The 22,476-nt window shown below is 36.4% G+C and overlaps 4 protein-coding genes across 6 annotated transcripts; 3 read left to right on the top strand and 1 right to left on the bottom strand.

The window, feature by feature from the left end:
* The first annotated feature begins 1,266 nt into the window (after positions 1 to 1,266).
* Positions 1,267 to 6,297, top strand: LOC105229061 (diphosphoinositol polyphosphate phosphohydrolase 2). 3 transcript variants are annotated; one of them, XM_011209130.4, is made up of 5 exons: positions 1,267 to 2,018; positions 2,169 to 2,368; positions 3,852 to 3,950; positions 4,016 to 4,171; positions 4,242 to 6,297. In XM_011209130.4, the coding sequence occupies exons 3-5, from the start codon at positions 3,852 to 3,854 to the stop codon at positions 4,476 to 4,478; spliced, it is 492 nt and encodes a 163-aa protein (XP_011207432.1). In that variant the 5' UTR covers positions 1,267 to 2,018; positions 2,169 to 2,368; the 3' UTR covers positions 4,479 to 6,297. The 3 variants fall into 3 exon arrangements, with proteins under 3 accessions (XP_011207432.1, XP_049313083.1, XP_019846907.1); XM_049457126.1 differs by lacking the exons at positions 1,267 to 2,018; positions 2,169 to 2,368 and adding an exon at positions 3,195 to 3,294; XM_019991348.3 differs by lacking the exons at positions 1,267 to 2,018; positions 2,169 to 2,368 and adding an exon at positions 3,233 to 3,257.
* A 1,175-nt stretch (positions 6,298 to 7,472) lies between these two features.
* On the bottom strand, positions 7,473 to 12,693 carry LOC105234187 (divergent protein kinase domain 1C). Its single transcript, XM_049457125.1, has 6 exons — positions 12,314 to 12,693; positions 12,088 to 12,234; positions 11,876 to 12,013; positions 10,110 to 10,303; positions 8,421 to 8,552; positions 7,473 to 8,321 (listed from the first exon to the last, which is right to left on the bottom strand). The coding sequence occupies exons 1-6, from the start codon at positions 12,458 to 12,460 to the stop codon at positions 8,036 to 8,038; spliced, it is 1,044 nt and encodes a 347-aa protein (XP_049313082.1). The 5' UTR covers positions 12,461 to 12,693; the 3' UTR covers positions 7,473 to 8,035.
* Positions 12,694 to 14,169: 1,476 nt separating this feature from the next.
* Positions 14,170 to 16,122, top strand: LOC125778650 (uncharacterized). The gene is made up of 4 exons (XM_049457409.1): positions 14,170 to 15,071; positions 15,143 to 15,307; positions 15,391 to 15,555; positions 15,627 to 16,122. Exons 1-4 carry the CDS (start codon positions 15,018 to 15,020, stop codon positions 15,771 to 15,773), a joined length of 531 nt encoding a protein of 176 aa, XP_049313366.1. The 5' UTR covers positions 14,170 to 15,017; the 3' UTR covers positions 15,774 to 16,122.
* A 3,935-nt stretch (positions 16,123 to 20,057) lies between these two features.
* Positions 20,058 to 21,569, top strand: LOC105229095 (uncharacterized). Its single transcript, XM_029551473.2, has 4 exons — positions 20,058 to 20,159; positions 20,221 to 20,391; positions 20,462 to 20,626; positions 20,717 to 21,569. The coding sequence occupies exons 1-4, from the start codon at positions 20,058 to 20,060 to the stop codon at positions 20,861 to 20,863; spliced, it is 585 nt and encodes a 194-aa protein (XP_029407333.2). The 3' UTR covers positions 20,864 to 21,569.
* Positions 21,570 to 22,476: the final 907 nt, after the last annotated feature.

Below are 22,476 nucleotides of genomic sequence, written 5' to 3'. Positions count from 1 at the left end.
AATTCACATCGCTTAATATTTATTAAAAGAAAACATTGTCATATAGTATTTTGTAATAACAGACGTATTCTTTTAAATATTTTCCATATAATGGAAAGAATTGAGGCATTTTTTTCATTTGGGAAGTCGATTTTCAGGTGAAATTCGATTCATTGCTTTAAAAAAATTTGCTTGTTTACATTTTTTTCCCTTTGTAGTGTCTAAATCAGCTGTAATAATGTAATAGATTTCCAATGCTGCCAAGTAGATGGCGCAAAATCAGAGTCGCACAAAGAGATTTAGCCTGGAACAGTTTCGAATCACTTCGACGAAGTGATTTGCAACTGTCATATTTGAATGCCGAAATCTTGATAAATTTATAAGATTAGTGGGATAATCCATTCATCAGTCGAAATCATGTGTTTAAATGTCGGTCTGAACATGGTATTAATTTAAATAATTTCACCCAAAAATTTTTAAACTAGCGGGAAATTTAAAATGTACACATATCTAGCAGGTCATGATATAAGTACTTGCTAATTTAAACAGCTAAGCTGAAATTCTAACTTTTCAAACCAATTGATTTTTGAAGGCACACATAGAGTGGCAGACCATAAAAGAGCGATTTTTGAGTTTTTAAAAATGTAGTATTAATTGCTTTAATATTTTTTGCATAAATTTGTACATATTTGTTCAATTCACAACCTGTCGTAAAGCATCGTAAAATCGTAAAATTATAAATTTTTACACTTGTTTTTTATAATTTTTCGATTTTACGATTGCATTGAAAAACAATAAAATTTTCGAAAAAAAAATTTAATTTTCGAGTTAAAAGCGATATCCAACGTTTTTCATTGTTGCAATTGATTCAGAACTTCTTCGCGGATGGTAAAAAAGAAATCCTACTAGTTGATATTCTTAGTTTAAAGAAATTCAAAATACAATTTTTTTGACCTATATATCAAATAACATAATTTTAACAGAAAATTTTCCGTATAACCATGTAAGCCTTGACAAACCTTCAATATGTAAACTATTAATAATTTTACAGCACATATCTTACTTTCCATTCCTTTCATAACTACTTCACATTTCAGAACTAAAATATTTTATGCCGTAATAAGTAACTGCAATATTATTTTCTCCAAAATAAAAAGAATTCATTCCATTAACAACACTAATATGGCAACACTTCGCGTGCGCAATTCCTCAACTACTACGTGCAATGGATTCTTCACAAATGCCAACCAACGAACCGGTAAAAGTCACTTTGACATTCAATAGTGCTGCCAAGTTAAGTGCACATTCGTGGTTGTCAAATTTCATGCAATTTCTTTATGTACTCTTCATTTGCTGCGAAATAATTAAAAGGGTGAAGAAGTTGTGATTAAAGTGTTGCATTATTTTTCTGCATCGTCAACGAGCAGAAAATTGCCAAATAATTATAGTGTTTATATATACATATATATATATAAAGAGTGCAGCTTACGCTAAACACGCAGCAGCCGCAATTGTGTGCCCAAGCGAAAGATGGGGAAGCAGGTGTCTAAGTAAAAGTAGATAAGCAACGTCTGGAAGCAGTTTTCTTTGCTTTACAACGCAGACAAAGAAAAAGCAACAGTAGTAATATAAGAATTTACTTTCGTGTGTGAAAAATAACTCACACATCAAGTGGAAGAACCTACAGCAGCAGCAGAGCTCTGTGTGACGACGACAACGACGACGTCGACGTTGACTTACGAAAAAAGTCGAGAAAAACATCTGCAATAGCAGCAGTTTTGCAAAGACAACCGCCAGCGGCAAGCCTACACGCAAAACAGCAAAAAAAAATACACAAAAATGCTCATATTGCAAAGCTAAACAACAATTTGCCACTTTTCCCCACAATTTTTTTATTTTGGTTTTTTGCATAATTTAAAATTTTCTTACCTCGACTTTTAATTTCTTCCTGTGCCTCTACAAAGCGCACACACACACGCATTGCTTGCCGTCAACTGAGTGCGCCGCATACCTTACGACCAACCTGCCGGTCGACCTACGTAAGTACTATCAATCACACAAAATGCGAGTATGACGAGTGCAACGCCCACCCAGTGGTGGCTACTATATCCACTTTATTTTATCAATATGCATTTATTTTCACTAACTCACATTCTTACTAATAAAGGTTTTTAACGTTTTTCTTGCAGTTATATAGAGTATTTGGTGAATATTACTTTATTCATACATTTGAACGCTGTTAAAAAGGTACTTTTAGCAATCTAAAGCTATTTGGGCTCTTCTGATTTCACAAGGTTTTGAAAGTTTGCTGATCACGCGTTCTCAAAAAAGTTTATTTTTCTACGGGATTATATAGATTGCAGTAACTGAATTGCAAAATTAATTAAAGGTAAGACATTTTGACACAGTTTATAATTTTATTTGTATATGTGTGCAGAAACGTTAATTCAATTTTCATTTATAATTAATTCAGTTTAGCGCTATTAAACTAGCTCATATGCATATTTATACCCTGAACGGTTTTTTTATGTTTGTCATGTAGTTTGTAAGACTCAGAAGGGAAATATGTACATATATAATTGATCAGCGTATAGAGTTTAGTTGATTAGCTTTGCCCCTCTATCCGTCCGCCAGTCTGTCTGTATATACGCGAACTAGTCCCTCAGTTTTTGAGTTATCGGTATATAGAATTTTACGTACGTCGTTTTCTTCAAAGCAGTTCATTTGTCTGAACGGCCGATATTGGACTACTATAGCATAGAGTTGCCATACAATTTGATCGATCAAATTCCAGGCATTGTATGGAAATCTTTTTTCATTTGTAAAAGGTATTCTCGCTTCAGTGCAATAGAAATTAAAATTTTTTCTAATTTTCATTTATTATCAAGTCAGTTTAGCGCTGATTAACAAGCTTATAAATGTATGTACATATCTATAAATATGTAAACATGAGCTAGGCCTACCTTGGAACATAGCAGACCTAAGTCACGTGCAATTTATTGCACATTCAATACAAAATTAATTATTTAAACAAACAAAGGCACAGGTCAGCGCTTATCTCCAGTGATGCAAACAGTGTTTATTATTATTTTCGTTTTTTATTATGTTTATTTATATGTATGTACATTAAAGTATTCAAGGGGCATGACTTACAAGCACACTGAAAAGCCGGTTGTTCAGCTGTTTGCAAATTGCCAATTCAAGAGTTTTAGTTGCACATTCATGCGAAGGAGCACGATACCGGTCCAAACGTCAACCGGTGATTATAAAAACTCGAGGTAATCGCCACATAAAACAACAACAACGTAACTCGAGGTAGTCGCAGACAGTGCTAAATAAAAATCTGTTATTTTGGTAACAAAGAAAGCGTTGCTATAAAATCCTGTGCGTAGAATTTTATTTATAAGCAAATTTAAATAGTTTGTGATGTAATAATTGCCGGCTTATAAAAAGAAAAATGTGCAACTCATGTAAAGTACCGTGAAGTAACTTTAGCACAACAAATATTTTTAAACATTTCAAGTACGCAAAATTTCTGTGCTAACTTTTGAGTGACTCCGCATTTTTGTTTGCATTGCATGTATGTGAAATATTCATATCTACCACGTTTGCTCTGCAATAATAAAAAACGTGCCGTCCAAACGCAATCTCATAAAAGCACACAATTGCTGGAGATAAGCGGAATTCGCGATTTTAATTACGTACTTGTAGATTTTGGTAATGCCGCAGCTACCAATAACCAATGCAGTTCGCATTTTTTATGCTTATCTCTCTAAAAAAATTAAAATACACACACAAACAGCTCTCATATCAGACACGCGCTTATGCTAAGCAATATTAATTGGTTTTTGATTTTTTTTTTGTTTTTTCAGATGGTTAAGGAAAAGCCTAATTCTACACGAATTTATGACAAGGATGGCTTTCGCCGTCGCGCCGCTTGCATTTGCGTGCGTTCCGATGCCGAGGCAGAGGTAATAAATATAACATTTTCCTGCATTTAATTTGTTATTAATTGCCGGTTTATTTGAATGGTTAGGTGCTGCTGGTGACATCGTCACGTCGACCGGAATTGTGGATTGTGCCCGGCGGCGGTGTTGAACCCGAAGAAGAGCCTTCGGTAACGGCTGTGCGTGAGGTGCTCGAAGAGGCCGGCGTTGTCGGCAAGCTTGGGCGTTGTTTGGGTGTTTTCGAAGTGAGTACATGTGCATTATATGTAAAAATTGTTTGAGATACTAAAGTCAACATTTATTTTGTGTGCTTAGAATCGCGAGCATATGCATCGCACCGAAGTGTTTGTTATGACCGTCACCAATGAATTGGAGGAGTGGGAAGATTCGCGTAGCATTGGGCGCAAGCGCCAATGGTTTTCCATTGATGATGCGTTGACACAGCTGGCACTGCATAAACCGACACAACGGCACTATTTGATGCAGCTAAGGCATTCAAAGAGTAATACGACCGCTTCGAATACACCACCAGCATCGCCTACAGCAACATAAGGATAATGGAGTAGTTTTGTCACACCCAACACATGCGTAGCTGCAGCGCAACTACATACGTGTGCGGCGACACGTGGACCGTAGACTTAAAGTGACACCCACAACACAACACACACACACACACATACGCATATTAGCATATAAAAACACGCATAGACGCATATTTGGTGCGTCGGTGTTGGTACGTATCACCAACAACAGCAACAGTTGCCATCAGGCACACTGCAGCGCTCGTTAATTGCTGTAATAATACACTTAAATTTCCTATTATTTTGGCTAATTTGCACACAACTCACACACATCAAAATTTATTGTTTTTTGTGCGCGAAATGCATTCTACACGCATACACACACATACACTTAAGTATACTAAATCATTACCATTTAATTATGCCGTAAAGTGAAACATGTTATTATATTCAAATAGTATTTAGTTGAAAAAATTTTATTTGAATTATGCAGCACACCATAGACTCGTATAAAATTATGCTCCACATCAAACAACAATATTCATCACTAACGTTAAGATACTTTTTAATACTGTAATAAAGTCTATAATATTTAAGTTGAACAAAGTGAAATCTAAAGCAACGGCTTGCAAGTTGTCTGACAAAAAATAATAAAAAAAATAAGAAAAATATTTTTTTTTTGTAAAATGTTCAGTTTTATTTAGTGTAAGAAACAAAAAAAAAATTAAGAAAAAAGTGAAAAAATTCAAAAGCGTTATAAAAGTAAACCTTTGCGTTAACTTTAACTCAAACGCAGTTTTAGTTTGTTTGAAATACGAAATTTCACACAATAAACGTACATAATTAAAAATAGCTATTTTCATAAAAAAATAAAATGAAAATAAAATTATCATGAAAAGTAACGAAATTAATTAAGTGAAAGGCTACACAATGATAACACTGACGCAAACAATAAATAAAATCAACAAAATAAAGCGGAAAGTTTAACTGAAAACTTTAAACAAATTGCACATTTTTGTAAATTTCTACCTAGATTTTCTACTATTTTATAATTTAAAACGAAACGATAAGAAACAAATGCTTATAACTACTTACTATTGTAATGTATGTATGTATGTAATATTGAAGTTGCGCTCAGCTGCTTTTTGCGGAAGCAATTAAATTGTGTAATCAAAATTCTAAAGTAAACAAAACAAAAAAAGCAAAAAACATTAAATAAGCAACCAAAACCAATCATGAGTATCTAGCATGTATAAAAAGCAAGCAAAATTAAACGAAAAAAAATCAAGAAAAGTGAAAACGTTTGCGTTAAGATTTTGTGTGCGTTGTTAAGCGTTAATTTTGATTTGCAAAAATAAATATTCAGTTTTGTTACGCTCGAACCGCATATTGTACACTGTAGTTGCCTTCCGTATTGAATAGATTGCCTGTTAAGCCGACATCAACAGCGCTTTGATACGCATTTGTGTTTTTTTTTTTTTAATTTATTTGTTGTAATACAGTGGCATTTGCTTGAATGTTTGTTAGCAATTAGACTGTGTTCACACGAGGACGTTTTTGTTGTTGATAGTTATTGGCCGAATACAAATCCGGGTTCGTTCCGGTTACGTAGACCCGACTACCGTGAAAATGGAGGAGGCTTTTGTCGTACAAAACGTTTTTTATCGGTAAGGGAACAGCATGGAAAGACGAGAGTGCCGGCCAAGAACTGTCAACTCGTTTGTTCTCTGACGCTACAACAACAACAACAATAACGGGGTGCCGCTCGTGCTCTAGTCGCACTTTCTTGTGCGCAACAGTACGTCGTTAAGCTATCCAGATTTCTTTTTCATTTAGAAATTCGTTTCTCAGTTGTAATAGGATTTAAAAAAAATATTTACATTATGCCCAGAAATGTGAACGTTATTCCCTTTTTTGTTTGTAATATGAAAATATTTTAACAAATATGCATAAAATAACAAAAATGTTTTAGAAAAGGTTAAATAAGTATAAAAGTTAGCTAAACCAATATGTTTTTGTGCGTCACGTACAAGAAGCGTACAAAAATTTGAGAATGTGATATAAAGGAAAATGCAAAAAGTTGTGCGGCACAAGTTGTCGCTGTCGTGGCGCTCGTGAGAACGCAAACGAAGAAGAATTTGTCGTTAATGAGCGACAAAAGTGTCCACGTGTGAACACAGAATTAGTAATTTTGAGCCGACTCCGCTCGGCTGCTGCTAAAGCACGCCACACCGTTCCTACCACAAAGAAAGTGTATTGTTTTAGTTTTTTTGCTGCAACTGTACGTTTTGTTGCACGTGCTACCTGCAACGTAGGTGGCAGGTAATGCTGTTAAAAGTAATTCACACACATACATACGTTAGACTCAAATAAACGCAGTCACACACTGACATTGTTAAGGAAAGAAAAGTAATTTCTAATTTAAATATTAATATGAATATATTAAGAAATTATTAAAGAAAGAAATAATGAAAGATAGAAATAAATAATGATTACTTCTTGGAAATAATGAAAAATAAATAAATTAATAAAAGAAAAACTAATTAAACTATAAAATATTAATAATTAATTAAAAAAAAAAATAATTATGTAATAATAATATACAAAATTAAAAATTTATGAAAAAATAATTAAACAATAAAAAAATAAATTAAGTAATAAAATAGTTACTAATTAATGAAAGAAAAAGTAATTAAATAAAAAACAAAAATAAGTAGTTAACGTAAAAAATTGAACAATATATAGAAAATAAAACTAAAAAAAAGATGCATAATAAAATAAAAATTTAAACATATAAATATTTAAACAAAAAAGAAGTAAATAATTAAAAAACGCATTAAAAAATTGCAAAAACATTTTAAACATTGTAAAAGCGCATACACATACATACATAAAATAATTGTTAAGTGAGTGGAAAAAATAATAACTATTGCAATTATAATATCAAAAACGAGCAAAAGAAGTTATATTATAAATGTAAAATCAATAAACAATAAAAAAACGAAAGTAATATTAGAACGAACACTTTCTTTTTGTTGCTTATACCAAGATTATTTATTTTCAATGTAAAGTTTTTTTTCATTTTTGTAAATAAAGTGATATTGGCGATTTTGGAGCTTTTCAAAACGAATGGCATATATGATTTGTACGTTTGTATGTATACATGAGCATGTATTTACAGTTATATTTGGCAATGAGTGCTTTATTTTTTTTGTAAATCTGGAATACTTATAAAGAAGAGCAACGCTGTCCTAAATGTGTATGTATGTATGTATATAGACGTATGTCAGTATGTAATAGTATATCATGTCTGTATGTATAAAGTCCACATAAATTTGCTGCAGAAAACCGGTCAGCTCGAAAATTCTGCCTGCACCAGGAATTGTCTCCAATCAACAGCGCTCGGTCACTATATGTCAGTTATACATATACATATGTATGTATGTATGTCAGTGTGTCATGTATGTATTTTAGTGTATCGGAATGTACCTGAGTTAGTAAAGATGTGTGTCAGTAAGTCATGTACGTATATCAGTGTATATGTAGCTCAGCATGTGAGTATGTAGCTCAGTTTATTCATATGCCTGTCTACCAATAGTTCTGCCGGTACTTTCGCTTGCACACATACTCATAGAGTATACGCATTTCGTCTTGTGCCCGAAAATAGCGAAATTGTTCTGGATTCATATGCACATATTGACATAACTGTTGTACATTATTCTGTCTTGGCGGGTTCATGCACTTATTTTTCACACAGCTACCAATACAGTCAAACCAGTGGCAATCGGTGTCGTACCAACAAGATTTGCCGCTCGCCAGCTCCTTAAGCAGTTGACTCTCCAACATAATGTAGCGCGCGTTCCGAACTTTGACTCTAACGGTAAATAAAAAAAATTATATATTATATACATGTACATATATGGATATACTAAGGTATTATTCATCTTGTTTCTATTTGGGTGAGTTTGGTTACCTATGGTCTGCCGATAAGCCAAAATAATCCAACCGCATTTTGCAGATTTTCACCGGATCCGGGTTGAGCATGTCCAAACGCAATACATATTCGTACATGGTTTGAAAGTTCAGATGTTTATGTGTTAAACCACTGCAAAGAAAAAAAAATCGAAGATAAAATATTTGCATAAGCAATACAAAGAGGTTCAAAAGTTATTTCACAATTAAATACAGTGAATTTTTTAATATTGGAGGTCCTCATGTTTAATTCCTTTTTATTATTTGACAGCTGTGAATGCAAGACATATAACATTTGTGGGGTCGGGACCACTTAATACTATTTAAGGTAAATTCTACACCTAAATATCTAATAATATTTTTAAAGTAACCGGTGATTCAGGTAGAGGTACTTTTTACCACAGCCTTCTTTTGACAGATCACGCGTGAGTCGTGTCAAGCTGTCATCTTATTTTTCTTCGGTATTGTTCGGCATTTCACCATGGAAATACTTACGTCTGAACAACATTTAAAAATCATGAAATTTCATTACGAAAATTCACGTTCTATAAAGAATGTGTTTCGAGCGCTTCGCTCAGCTTCTGGTCAACATAATCTGAAGAGATGCAAGAGCTGACATTTCATTCAGAAAAACCACACTAAACCGGGTTTGTGGGCCGGTGGAATCAACGGTCCATATTCCTTCAAAAATTATGCCAATGAGAACCTAATCGTCAATGAGGACCGCTACAGCCATGATAACCGACTATTTGATGCCTGAAACTTCATGATCTCGGCGACATTTGGATTCAACAAGACGGCGACACTTCCCAAACATCTCATCAATCAATTGATTTATTGAGTGAACACTTCGGTGAGGATATAATTTCATGTTTTGGGCTGGTCGATTAGCCACCAAGATGGTGTGATATAAAACCTTAGAACTTTTTCTTGTGAGGATATGTAAAATCTAAAGCCTATGTGGACGATCTCGCTTCGATCCAGGCCTTGGAGCAAAACTTCACGCGTGTCATTCGCCAGACACCAGTCGAAATTCTCTGGCGAGTCGTCAAAAATTGGACGCAACGGAAGGACCATCTGACACGTAGCCGCGACCAACATTGGAAAGAGATAATCTTCAAAAAATAAATGCGAAAGAATGTTTTTTCAAATGATAATAAACATTTCCATTAAGTTTGAAATTTCTGTGTTTTTTTCTTTGAAAAAGTTGGGGAACCTCGAAATCAATCATCCTTTATGAACAAACTGATCCGAAAAAAGTAGTATGTCTATTAAGGCCTTGACCAGGATCTACTGCTATTGTGATTACTCAGCATTTTTTTTATGACTAAAGAATGGGTTCATGCTCATATTTGTGTTTCGGACACCAGGTAGAAACTCTTTAAGCCAAAACTTGTTAATAAGAGAGATCGGACGATCCTTTGTCAAAAATTCAAGTATTGTGGGCAGAGTCTGAAACCTGAGTTTAAATATTGTCCGAAAAGAGGTAAGCAACGCTGCTTGAATTAGAAAGACATGTTAAAGCATCAATATATATGTAGATATGTTTCCGAGACCGACAAAATTTTTGAGATGATAACTCAAATTACACTAATTCAAATCAAAATTAAAATTTTCGAAGGTTACTATTTAAATAAAATGAATTATATGGATATTACTAGTAGATATTTAGTTATTCGCAGTTACTCACTTTCTTATCTCAAATGGAGTGTGCAAATGCTCCGTTACAAACATGCTTCCGCAAGTGCCCAGCATTGTTGGAAGTATTGCTTCATCTTCGAATAGCTTAGTCATCACATAGTCATTGTCATTGAAAAGGTTCCAGAAATCTTTTATTTGAGTCGGTTCATTTTCATCGACTTCGTTGTTGATTAAGCGTTTCAGCTGTTGGTAAAGAAATTGGAGAAAACAGTTTGTTTAAAAAATACTCGGGACATATTTTATATAGCGATGGACATTTGGTCCTCAATGGGAGTTCCTATTTGCATATGCTATAAAACTATAACTTCTGGGTTCAGTAATTGCTGTTGTTATAGCGCAAGAAAACATCTCTGTTGTTAGGCTGGTGGAATGTGCCCTTAACCGGATAAATATCCGGGTCTGTTGCGGTTCAAACCGTGCCTTCTAAGGAATATTTTACGCATTCCGAAGCCCGCTAATAGAAAGGTTTGGTAATTGCGGGCTCTGAAATTTTAATATATACTGCGGATCGCTTAGAACTTCGGCTGTTTAGCACAAAAACAAACTCTATGCTATAGCGGTACGATATTGAAGGTTCCGACGAAATAGCAGCTTCTTGGGAAGGAAGGTACCAAATCGCTCTCAAAAAATTTAAGAACTAGTTCCCGTATATTGACGCAGTCGGACCGACAGATAAATTAGGTTAAAGGTTGATAAGAATTATCTCACTTGGACCGCTTAGAACACCGGACCGATGTGGTATCTATAAACTCTTATACACTGGATCATAAGACCCTTACCGATCGACAAAGCGCTTTGAGCCTGTCACATATTTGTTGAGACGGCTAATATCTGTTTCGGCTATGTCTTCTGGTTTGCCGAATGAAAGATTACCAAAACGAAACAATGAAGAAGAAAGAGCCTAACAGTTTCTGCCCCACCCTCCTCCAAACAACTTTGACAGCTAACGTTCGTGAAGATTTCTAGACTTACCACATGAATGTCTATTGGATAATTTCCAGCAAAAACTCCTAAAATTGTGGCAAAATAAAGTTCGCTCAAATAAAGTCGTTCAGTAGATCTCTTGTGTTCTACTCTAGGCCAGAAAGACCTTGGAATCGTACCACTGCTTGAAGAACACTACAGTGTTCCGGTAGCCTAAAGCTAAGATTGGCTACCCTTCAGAAAACTCCCCCGCCGACCTTCCTTCCCAGCTTTGACCCTTCTGTAAAAAAGCTCACTGCGTCTCGTATACAGCGACTTCTTCACCTTCACATCCCTCACGTCGATTTCTGAGTATAGTAAAAACAGTCCGGAGTGGTATCTGCGACGCAGTGATACACGTTTTCAGGAATGCAAGTGAAGGAAGACAGAAACTCGGTGTGTTCTTGTTCGGACCTTTCATATACCTAGCTTCCCCCGAGCCGTAGAGCACACTTCGAAGCAATACAATGGCAAGGTCCAAGGTTGCTATGTTAAAATGACAGTAAATGCTCTTCGCACTGGCTTTCGGCCACAAGTTTAGCCAACTCGCAACCACTCAAATACCGTTAGATAATTACAAAATCAATCAGGTTAGTTAGAAAATTATAAAATCAATCACTGCCTGGAAGGAATACTCTAAAGACATATGCAATCTACCTAAAGTTATCCACTTTCATTCATTAAGCAGATGTGAAGCTCGTCGAAAAGTGGCTTTCGGGACAGTGAGTATTTGAAAATCCAGCAGTTATCTTTTCCTACCTACTAACATTTCAAGATATTCTACAAACTCACCACATTATCTTCCAGCGTCACATTATAATTAACCAATAGATGCATTTTGACCATGTGATACAAGTCCGCAGATTTTGGATAAACATTAACGCCGTTCTTATCGCGCCATGTCAGATCGTCAAGCGATTCCGCCACCAACTAAAGGTAAAAAGTGAAATCGGTTAGTTTTGTATTGCTTTTCGCACTATGTCATATTTCATTCGTTGCTTTACTTGGAAATCGTAAACGTTCCCATTTTTTTCGGCGGTAAATGCGTATGGAATCCCGCGAATGCAGTGGAAATCGCTAAAGACCGACGGTTTGGTGCAGAACTCTTCGCACAATGGGCCGTTGGTGTGATTTTGACTGTAAGACTCGCACTGCAAGAGAACTCAATTATAATGCACTTTCCGATATGAAGTGAAATACAGTCAATAATTTTTCTGTGATTTTACTTACGATGGTGGGTATTACACTATGTGCTACGTAACTTCCGCAAAATAGAGTGAACACACCGATCCCAATGGGTATGACAAGAAGAAACAATAAAACACAATGGTACAAATTGCGTAGTGCACGCGTCATACGCATGCATGGGTACATCATTTTGGGAAGCGCCTTTTAGTTGCACAGTATTACTAAAAAGTCTTAATACACTACTGAATATTTATATTTCCATTTGTATTTGCTTTGTGAATAACTAATTTTCTTTTTACAGCCGCTTTAAAGTTGTTACACTGATGTTCTTCCACCTTGGAAGCGCCGAAAAATTCCACTAACGGCAAATTACTGCTGTATCTAGTTTCGTTGCGAGCAGCGAAGCAAAGCCGCTGTTAGGGGTGGATTTGGTATATTTTGACAGATGAAGGACATGCGCAGTCGTGCCAATTCGAAGTATCCCTTTGTTTTTTTTTGAAAGTATATGTTTGTCCGTTGCAAGCCGGTACATATGTATGTCCTTAATAATAAAGACATCCCTCATCTGTTCTAGGCTGTGAAATATTTCGAACCACATGAATTACTTACGAAGGTAGTCTTAAAAACAATATTTCCAAAAAGCAACAAATATATATTAAATGTCTTAACTGTTACTGTTATAAAAACGTTACATTCATTTTTGTGTGAACTCCTTAATGAGTTTCTCAAAATTTCGTTTAATATAGTACTTGACCATACGATACTCCGAGTTTTTTTTAACCCATCTGTAGAACATGTTTCTGGAGGTGTGAACCTCTTCTCTCTACTTTTATATCTGCGAGGTAGAATTGGGAAGGGAGGACTCATTGGAGGAGAGGGGCGCTGAGCTTTTTGGATCAAATCCTGCGAGAGAGTTAGTGGAGGAGTACCTACACTATCCATCAGCTCCAGTTCTAGACTTCTTGACCACTGCAGTGTCTTTCAAGCGGAAGTGGCTGCTTTGAAGGTAGTAGTAAATCTACTGCTTCGGAATAGACGCTCCTTCAGTATGGTGGCCGATAGAAGGGCAGCGATATACGATATGGGCCGTTTGGATCGGTAAGTTTTAGATTAAGGTTATCATCACTGGAACAACTGCTTGCAGCCGGTTGCGCCGTATCCTTCTGACTTGTGCTGGAATTGTGGCCAACCGGGGCCCGGTAAATTTTTTTTTGCTACGACTGCACCAAAATGCTCTATCCAAACTCTTAAGACCTGTTAAGCCTTATAACAGACCGGGAGTGGATAACGAATTATGTGGCCCAATGCTGTCATCGCACTAATGCGATATTAGCCTCTATGACTGTGCAATCTGCACCAAGTTCGCGCACTGCGCCGTCTTCCACCCGAATGGTCAAAAAGGAGCTCCATGAGAACTTAAACAGGCAGCATGATTCCCATTTTGATCAGTCCCCCAAACCTCCGTCACGCTCCAATCCTCGTGCGAGAACCTTCAGCAACTCCTGGTTCCCCGCACAGTATGTTCCGTGTGTCAGACCGTTATACATCGGAACGTTGCATCAATCAAATGCAATTCTTGCACTAGTTGATGTGACTTACCGACGTGTTCGGGCCTGCGCACCAAACATGAGTGGTGTGTGTGAAATAAAATAAAAAAATGAGCTCATCACTCTCAATATATGTATATCACCCTTTAATGGCTTATCGGTCAGTGTCCATTTAGAGGCCCTAACTAAATGGACACTAACCGATCGGGATTTATGCGGTGAGGTTAATTTTTTTCCGGATGCCAGCTGGATCAGCTGTTTGAAAGAAGATGAGATAGATTCGTCTCAATACATCCTCCTCGAATGACATCTGCCAGATCAAGCCAAATACACTTGTGATCTCATTAGCCATGCTTAAGGATCATACTTCTAACCTAACCTGACTGTTTTCGGTTTCAAAGAAAATCTGGCGTAAATCGACCAATTTGGTCTTGATACGACAGAGGTGTAAGCTAGAGCATTGTCGAAAGGGGCGAGAATTTTTTTCTTTGACAAATGGGACGATTTATTCTGTAATTCGTCGTTGGAGTTGCCTAATAAATAATTCGGCATATTAAAGAAATTCCAGTAAGCGTTTAGCTCTTACATAACATTTTCGGTCGATAAGACAGCTTACGTCATGTGTGGAGCAGGTTCGCCGGGTGAAATCCATGGTTTTGACTTTTGTTTCTCAATTTTTGAAGTGGTCTAGTGAATCTCGGATTTTCCGTTTCTGTTTGAAATTGCGTCAAACACTGATACAGTGATCCACGTAGTCTTTTGTGATGCCTGTGTCAGCTTACTCGCGCATCTTTATAGTTTGCCACTTACCGATATTTTGTGGTTGTGGGTGATCATCCGTTCCCTCATCTGCAATACCAACCTTTTCATAGTGCCAGCCCATTATCACACATACCAATTTTCATCGAGATTTCTCACTTTTTACGCAAGCTAGCGCTTGTATGGTAATCTGGCAGACATACTGGACTTATCGCTATATCTTTCGAATAGTTTTGGGCCGTACACATAACGAGAATACATTACACTCAAAAAACCGAACACCCTATCTGTATGTATATATGACATACATATGTATTTGATTGTGGGGAATATAATTATTCCATTACATATTTAACTTTTTGCGTTTTTAAAATTTTCCACCTTATTTTCCGACACTCTGTTTCGAAACACGCACTTGAGTGGAACCACCAAAACGCAAAATGAAGCGAGCACTCAAAATATTATTTTTCATGAGTTGCACATTTTTAATCGTGGTAAGTATGTACATATATACATATATGTTAGAATTTCACTAAATACAATATCTATGTTACTCATGTTCAAGATCTGTGCCAAACCGAAGGTGTATATTAAGTTTACGAACGCGCACTGCCAGTCTTTCAATAAATCCTGGGTTGTGATAAACGAGTGTCGTTTGCGTGCGATAAAACGAGATGTGACGGCGCTGAATATAAACATCACATTTCGGCATCCAGCTAACGATATAAAGGTTCGATTCTTGATATATAGTATAACAGTAATCACCTGTTTTTGCGCACTTAACTGATAAGCTCTTGACAAACTTTTCGCTAGTTGTACATGGTTTTCTTGAAGAAAGCCAATGGCTATAAACCGTTTGTACTAAATTCGACTGTCGATGCTTGCGAGTATATTCTCAAGAGGAATAACCCTATAGCCAACCTAGTGTATAACATCTTTAAATCCTTCAGTAACATAAACCACACATGTCCATATATGGTGAGTTACACCAATCCATTGTTAATTATCGTATTACTTGATGTTGTTGTAAATCCGAGTTTCATTTACAGGGTGATCAACTGTTGTTGAACTTTTATCCCAAGAATGAGCTCATTACATTGTTTTTACCTGCCGGTGATTATGTTTTGCTTATGGACTGGATCTTGAGCAAGAAGAAAATGTTCACAACCAATGTATATTTCTCATTTTACGGATGAAATTTTGAAAGTTTGGATTCATTTTGGTTTTATGACTACGGAAAAATTATATAGTAAATCATATGTTTTTAGATATATAGTATAACAGTGCTCCAATAAGAGTACAATAAGTAAAATATAAAAACCACATGCGCACCTCATATAATATATTCAGGCATCTGATTTCCATTGAAGGATCTCACTTATAGATTACAATAATCAATGCTGCTGATGTGACCTTAGTTGTACATAATCGCAGGGCATTACTCCACCTAACTGTCGAATTGCCGAATTTTTTAGTAATTTAATTAGTCAAAAAATCGTTCTGGTTACTCAAGTTAATTGATAATAAAGTATAAATAATAATGTTCCTGAGATTTCAGACACGCAACTTTTTTAAACGATGGACATAATTTTAATCATGAACATGGTTATACTATGTATGTTCAATACATCTTCTTCTTTAATGGCGTAGACACCGCTTACGCCGAGTTAACATCAGCGCGCTAGTCGTTTCTTCTTTTAACAATTTGGCGCCATTTTGAGATACCAAGTGCAGCCAGGTCCTTCTCCACCTGATCTCTCAAACGGAGTGGAGGTCTTTCTCTTCCTCTGCTTCGCCGTGGCGGGTACTGCGTCGAATACTTTCAAAATGACCTATCCAGCGTAGCCGCTTTCCGTTAATTCGCTGCACTATGTCAATGTCATCGTATAACTCGTACAGCTCACCGTTCCATCGAATGTGATATTCGCCGTTGTCAAAGTTGCGTTGCGCAAAGGACCATAAATCTTCTGCAGACCTCGTAACGTCGACGCATCAGATGTTGTCATCGTCCAAGCCTCTGCACCATATAGCAGGATGCCTACTCAGTCCAAAGTAGCACCTGTCGGCAAGAGTTAATCTGCGTTGGATTTTGAGACTAACATTGTTGTTGGTGTTAGCATTGGTTCCTTGAAAAGAGAATGGAGTAGAATGTAGTAGAAGTTCACGTAAGTGAGGAAAGTTCTCTGACCGCCATTCACTTGGAAGTAGCCAGAAACGGTTCTCTTACATATGGCTCAAGCAGCTCACGCCGACCGGTCTTAGATTAAGTATCCTCTGGGTAGCCAAATAACTTCCGTTTGAAGGTGAGCTAAAGTAAGAAAGCGAAATATCCCCTCCTCAGGGTTGTGCGCTGGGTTTGGGACCCGCCACGTTAAAAAACACCCCCCATGAAAAACCATCAACAGCCTCGGATGAGAGACCCCCCTTTTGATGACGATCATGGCAAATGAATTAAGGACAGTATCCTCTGGGTAGCCAATGAATTCGATCTAAAGTGAGTTAGTGAGTGGTACGCACTGAATATATCGACGACATGAAGAGCCAGTCAACGTATTCGTTTCACCATAATTGATTGGCTGGTTGTTAGAAAAGGGAGGCGTACGAGCGCCAAAGTAGCCTGCCGCATTTTCGACACCATTAGGTCTATTGTGCTCCCGGTTGGAAACGAAATCAAGCCTTATCCAACAACTCAGAGGATTTGGTAAAAAACCTAATGTTTTCCACCCCATCTGCTCAATTTCTTTAAGATGGATCATAGGAGCCGTGGAATATGTGCCGTTTCAGCCGGCTGAAAAAGCTCCAGCGTTTTTAAGTGCCCTGTGATGGCTTATAATGTTGTTAAGTTTCCATTTATCTAAAAGTTGGTACCCTCCCAAAGTAACTTTGATATTTGCACTGTGTTGCTTAAGTTCTAAGACCTGCGTTGTTTCTCTAGTGTTCTTGCTTCAAACAGCCCTTGAAGGTGCTGAATGGTTTGGGACAACTTAGGCCTTCAGCCTTTTCATTTTCTGCTTTTCTATTTTACCCTGTACCGAGATATTAACCTAGTTCTCTGTTGATAGTCTAATTGTTGCCTATTGCTTGATTAATATAACCTAATGAAGTTAGCCTTAATTGCCGCTTGTCTATCCACTACTATCTTTATTGACCTTGCTGTTTTGAGCAAAAGTCCACTTGATACTTTCTGTTATGCCCACAAATTCAACTTGAATTGTAATTATTTGGTTTGAAATTACCTTTGTGTCTAAATTACTTCGTAAGAAGCCTGCTCCTGTTCTTTTTTTACCCTTTGATCTGTCAGTGAAAATTTAGAATGCGCCGTTCGAACTGTGGATCACAGAACTATTGGTTCATTTTTTTTCCAATAGATCATGAAAACAATGTGCATAACTCCTTGTGGGTGTTCTTTTGTCAATTACCACTTTAGCCCGAGTTCATTAACAAGGTCGAGTATGATACCATGGTGTAGTGACGCCGAGTCTTGATCCAATGGACTAATATCATGAACTGGATGGCAGTAGACATTGCCTCATAGTTGACTTGTAAATGTATTGGCGGGATGTCGAGGATAACCTCCAGAGCTTTTGTTGACACAGTTTTCATTTCCTGTAATCCTCAGCAGGCACCTATTCGAAGGCTTTATTACGGCACTTTTTCCAAAATAATAGAATATTCGACTGAAAAAGTGTTTGTTAAAAGAAATTGAAATCGTAAAGCAAAAAATGTATAACACGCTTTCCAAGCGTTTTGGCATTTAGCTATCATTATCGTAAACTGCATAAGTTCAGATTGCCGCATATTTTAGAAAGTATAATAGAAAGTATCATCCTATACATAACATATATTGGTTTATATGATTTCATTTTACGCTTTTGATTTGACATACTGTTAGATAGTAGAAGAGCTTTTTGTAGTTAATTCTTTGACTTCCAGACTACGAGTATGAGCAGAAAATTTGTGATTCGCAGACTATGAAAATTTTTATTTAGATAGCGACTACAAATTCGTAAATTTTTAGAGCTCCTTTGTGCAGAAAAATGCAATGGTACGTAACTATTACCAGTATTATGAAAATACTGTCTAAAAATAAAAATAAAATGTCCATCATTATGCCGCCTAGCGTATCTCAAAAATGTATATTCTTAAATATGGTATGATTGCTTTTCCAGTCAATCGAAACATCACATTAAAGTTGTGCTTTTCTTTCAATTTCGATTCACACTGATTGTTTGTTCGATTCGCTATCTCTGAAGTATGGTGAATCAATCCCTCCTTATTTGTGCTTCAACGAGTTGTCCGAAATTTTTGCTGAAACGACATCATTCACTTCATTCCTCATTCAATCAAAGAAATACTTAATTTTTTAAAGTTTTGTTTTCTTTAATATTCAATTTTGTCAGCAAAATTTTTATGAATAATATCTCAAATTCACAGTAAACGAATATCTATACGCCTTTGTTTGTCTCAGCTGAGAATAAATTGCTTATGTTTCAAAAGTTATGTAAATTTCAGTGATGATACCTCAATGAAATACCACTTCATAATTGACCAAATTCCGGTCAATATCTTTAAAAGACGAGTGATCGAATTGGCAAAGGTTCGAGCGTTTTTTGTCATGAAAAAATCTCATAAAATGTATCGGCTGCTTCGAAGTTGTATGAAAATTTGTAGATAACTCGAAGCTCATATAAAAATATCGTGACCTAAGTAGATATACTTTTTCAATAGCCTTTTTATGACAGCTGACGCCTAAGTCGTGACAAGTTGTCATGATATTTTTGTTCAGTGTTGTTTGCATTCCATCGTGGAAAGACTTACGTCTGAACAACGTTTACAAATCGTTCAATTTTTTACGGAAATTCACATTCTGTAAAGAATGTGTTTCGGATTCCTGTGGGAATAAGTCTATGCGGACAATCCCCTGCGAGAAAAGTATCACGCATGTCATTCGCCAGCTACTAAGACGAAATGCTCGAGCAAATTATCGGAAATTGTACCCAACGGATGAGACGTAGCCACGGCCAACATTTGAAGGAGATAATCTTCAAAAAATAAATGCCAAAGAATGTTCTTGCTAGATGATAATAAACATTCTACATTAAATTTTAAGTTTCTGTGCTTTTTTCTTAAAAAAAAATAGGGAACCTCGAATTGGATCACATAATTGAATAATATATGCCTCACACGAAAAAATAAAGAAATTAAATATTCCAGGCAATTTGATACACACCCACTAGCCTGGTAGTTGAGCCGAACACATATGTTAAATTTTGTATCTAATAGATAAATGGATAAATTATTCTATCTCTGTCATTAAAAGTGACGTGCTAGTCATTATGAAACCGTGCCATTATGATCGCACTGCATTCGCAAATTAGACTGAATGATGTTTTTAAATTTTGAACACGCTTTAAAAATTGCACTGTTTCAATGGGAACTAATTATTTTATGGCTCTTACACCTTATAGCCTGCAAAAAAAATGACAGCATTGTGTTTCGAGACACTTGACTGCATGAAATCTTTGGTCCGCGTAATGATTTTGTCGCCTAATATCTTTCTAATATGCATAATTTTGAGCGTGGTAAGTGTGTTTTCTTATACGATAAACTTCCGAAATTTCATATTATTTCCATAATTAACAGACATGGGTGGCGGCCAAACCGAAAGTGTATATTAAGCTTACGAATGCGCACTGCGAGTCCTTCAATAAGTCCTGGGTGGTGATAAACGAGTGTCGTTTGCGTGCGATAAAACGAGATGTGACGGCGCTGAATATAAATATAACATTTTTGCATCCAGCCGATGATATTAAGGTATGTTTGTTGTAATGGTGGCCTCTTTTAAGTGCAATACATGGGAGTCGCTTTCTAATCATTACTTTAGTTGAGCATTGCTTACTTGAAGAAAGCCAACGGCTATAAGCCTTTTGTGCTGAATTCGACTCTAGATGCTTGCGAATATATCCACAAGAAGAACAATCCCATTGCCAATTTGGTGTATTCATTTTTTATACCCTTCAGTAATATAAATCACACTTGTCCATATGTTGTGAGTATATATGTATTCCAGTAATATATATGTATTTGGTTGTTATACATTATGTACTACATATATACTATATATCTGTTAAATTTGCAGGGTGATCAAATCGTGAAGAACTTGTATCCGAAGAATGAGATAGTTACACTGATTCTTCCGATGGGAGATTATGTTGTGATGTTGTCATGGTTTCTAAGCAAAAGGAAGACTTTTGTTACCAATGTATATTTCACTTTTAATGGGTGAAATTTCGATTTGGACAATGGACTATATAATATACTTACATCTTTGGTTTATATAGCTTTTCTATACTTTTCTATAAACAGTTTATATGTGTAGCAAGTTCTGTAAACGTTGAGGACGTTTTTTAGTATCACAAGGGTTTGTTGTTGTTATTATCGAATTATATATGTTTTGATGTTACTCGCGATTATTATTTTTGGTTTATGGCAATCTGGTTTTATTTTAGTTTATTAGTATGATCTCCATGATGTAAAATCAGCAAACAATAAACTCCACAGGGCGGTCCTTGGTCGGCAGCATTTGATCCATCTATTTGGGGCTCCACACTAACGTAGCCGTTGTCTCTTAATTCGCTGAACCAGTCCAATGTCGTCGCATATCGCTCCATCGACTGCTGTATTCACCGTTACCAATGCGCAAAGTACGATAAATCTTCCGTAAAACGTTTCTCTCCAAAACTCGTAACGTCAACTCATCAGATGTTGTCATCGTCCATGCTTCTGCACCATATAACGAGACGAGGATGATGAGTGACTTGTAGGGTGTGGTCTTTGTTTGCCGAGAGAGGACTTTACTTCTCAATTGCCTACTCAGTCCGAAGAAGCACTTCTTGGCAAGAGTTATTCTGTGTTGGATTTTGAGATTGTCGTTGTTATTGGTGTTAATGCTGTTCCAAGATGGACGAAATTATCTACAACTTCGGAGTTATGAATGTCAATAGTGACGTGCGAGCCATGTCCCAAATGCGACTGCTTGTTTGATAACAGCAGATGTCAAAAGGGAGATCTTTCATCCGAGGCTTTTTGTCTTTCGTTAGGGGTGTTTTTTACGTGGCGGAACCAAACCCAACGCAAAACTCTAGGGAGGGATGTTTCGCCTTCTCTCTTTAGCTCACCTTCAAACCTATTTTTTTACCCAGAGGATACTTGGTTTAAAATGAAATCGCGAGTTGCTGCCAAGTGAAAGGCGCTCAGAGAACTTTCCTCACTTGCGTGAACTTCTACAATAAAAACTTCCCATATAACCCGAATTCATTACAGATACCTCTGGCCCTACTAAAGATATCGGAATAAAACTATTTCCTTCATATAGAGAATGTGAGTATTATGATCATTTATGTTCTCAATACCTGTATGTAAGACATTTGATTTGATTTAGATGTAATCGGTTCTCATCTAGCCTCTATATACACAAATATGAGGTTGTATACCTTTTGTTTATATTTATAAACTATATGATATCGATGAGCAAAATACACATATTGAGAAATTTTTGTGAAATGATGTGCATATGCACATTTTATGTTTTATTAGCTATGTTTAGAGCGAGCAAATAAATCTGAAGTGTAGTTTACTGTTTGGAAAAGAGAAACAAGTCATAGGGAGTCAAATCTGGCGTATACGGTAGCTAAGCGATGACTCTTGTTTTGTGTTTGGCCAAAAAGCCAGTCTCAGTCATGCTAGAATATATTAGTGCATTATCGTAGGGAAAATCCCTGCATTTTCTGTCCGCAAATCTGGTCCTTTGTGGTCCGAATTGTTTGACTTAGACGCCTCAAAAGGCCGCGTAGTATTCTTTATTGACTGCTGAACTTCATTGCAGTAATCAAGAAAAGA

The sequence above is a fragment of the Bactrocera dorsalis genome, chromosome 5 (assembly GCF_023373825.1).
Source record: "Bactrocera dorsalis isolate Fly_Bdor chromosome 5, ASM2337382v1, whole genome shotgun sequence".
In the NCBI taxonomy this organism is placed as follows: domain Eukaryota; kingdom Metazoa; phylum Arthropoda; class Insecta; order Diptera; family Tephritidae; genus Bactrocera; species Bactrocera dorsalis.
This window is presented reverse-complemented; position numbering and strand designations above follow the sequence as displayed.

What these genes read in the sequence shown, in the direction of transcription:
- LOC125778650 (XM_049457409.1), top strand. Translation starts at nt 15,018, where the DNA reads ATGAAGCGAGCACTCAAAATATTATTTTTCATGAGTTGCACATTTTTA. An exon ending in GTTGCACATTTTTAATCGTG is followed by an intron (nt 15,072 to 15,142) that starts GTAAGTATGTAC and finishes CTCATGTTCAAG; the next exon opens with ATCTGTGCCAAACCGAAGGT. An exon ending in ACCACACATGTCCATATATG is followed by an intron (nt 15,556 to 15,626) that starts GTGAGTTACACC and finishes TTTCATTTACAG; the next exon opens with GGTGATCAACTGTTGTTGAA.
- LOC105234187 (XM_049457125.1), bottom strand. Translation starts at nt 12,460, where the DNA reads ATGATGTACCCATGCATGCGTATGACGCGTGCACTACGCAATTTGTAC. An exon ending in TGACGCTGGAAGATAATGTG is followed by an intron (nt 10,304 to 11,875) that starts GTGAGTTTGTAG and finishes CTTTACCAACAG; the next exon opens with CTGAAACGCTTAATCAACAA. An exon ending in GGCTTATCGGCAGACCATAG is followed by an intron (nt 8,322 to 8,420) that starts GTAACCAAACTC and finishes ATTTACCGTTAG; the next exon opens with AGTCAAAGTTCGGAACGCGC.
- LOC105229095 (XM_029551473.2), top strand. Translation starts at nt 20,058, where the DNA reads ATGACAGCATTGTGTTTCGAGACACTTGACTGCATGAAATCTTTGGTC. An exon ending in TATGCATAATTTTGAGCGTG is followed by an intron (nt 20,160 to 20,220) that starts GTAAGTGTGTTT and finishes CATAATTAACAG; the next exon opens with ACATGGGTGGCGGCCAAACC. An exon ending in ATCCAGCCGATGATATTAAG is followed by an intron (nt 20,392 to 20,461) that starts GTATGTTTGTTG and finishes TCATTACTTTAG; the next exon opens with TTGAGCATTGCTTACTTGAA.
- LOC105229061 (XM_011209130.4), top strand. Translation starts at nt 3,852, where the DNA reads ATGGTTAAGGAAAAGCCTAATTCTACACGAATTTATGACAAGGATGGC. An exon ending in GTTCCGATGCCGAGGCAGAG is followed by an intron (nt 3,951 to 4,015) that starts GTAATAAATATA and finishes TTGAATGGTTAG; the next exon opens with GTGCTGCTGGTGACATCGTC. An exon ending in GTTGTTTGGGTGTTTTCGAA is followed by an intron (nt 4,172 to 4,241) that starts GTGAGTACATGT and finishes TTGTGTGCTTAG; the next exon opens with AATCGCGAGCATATGCATCG.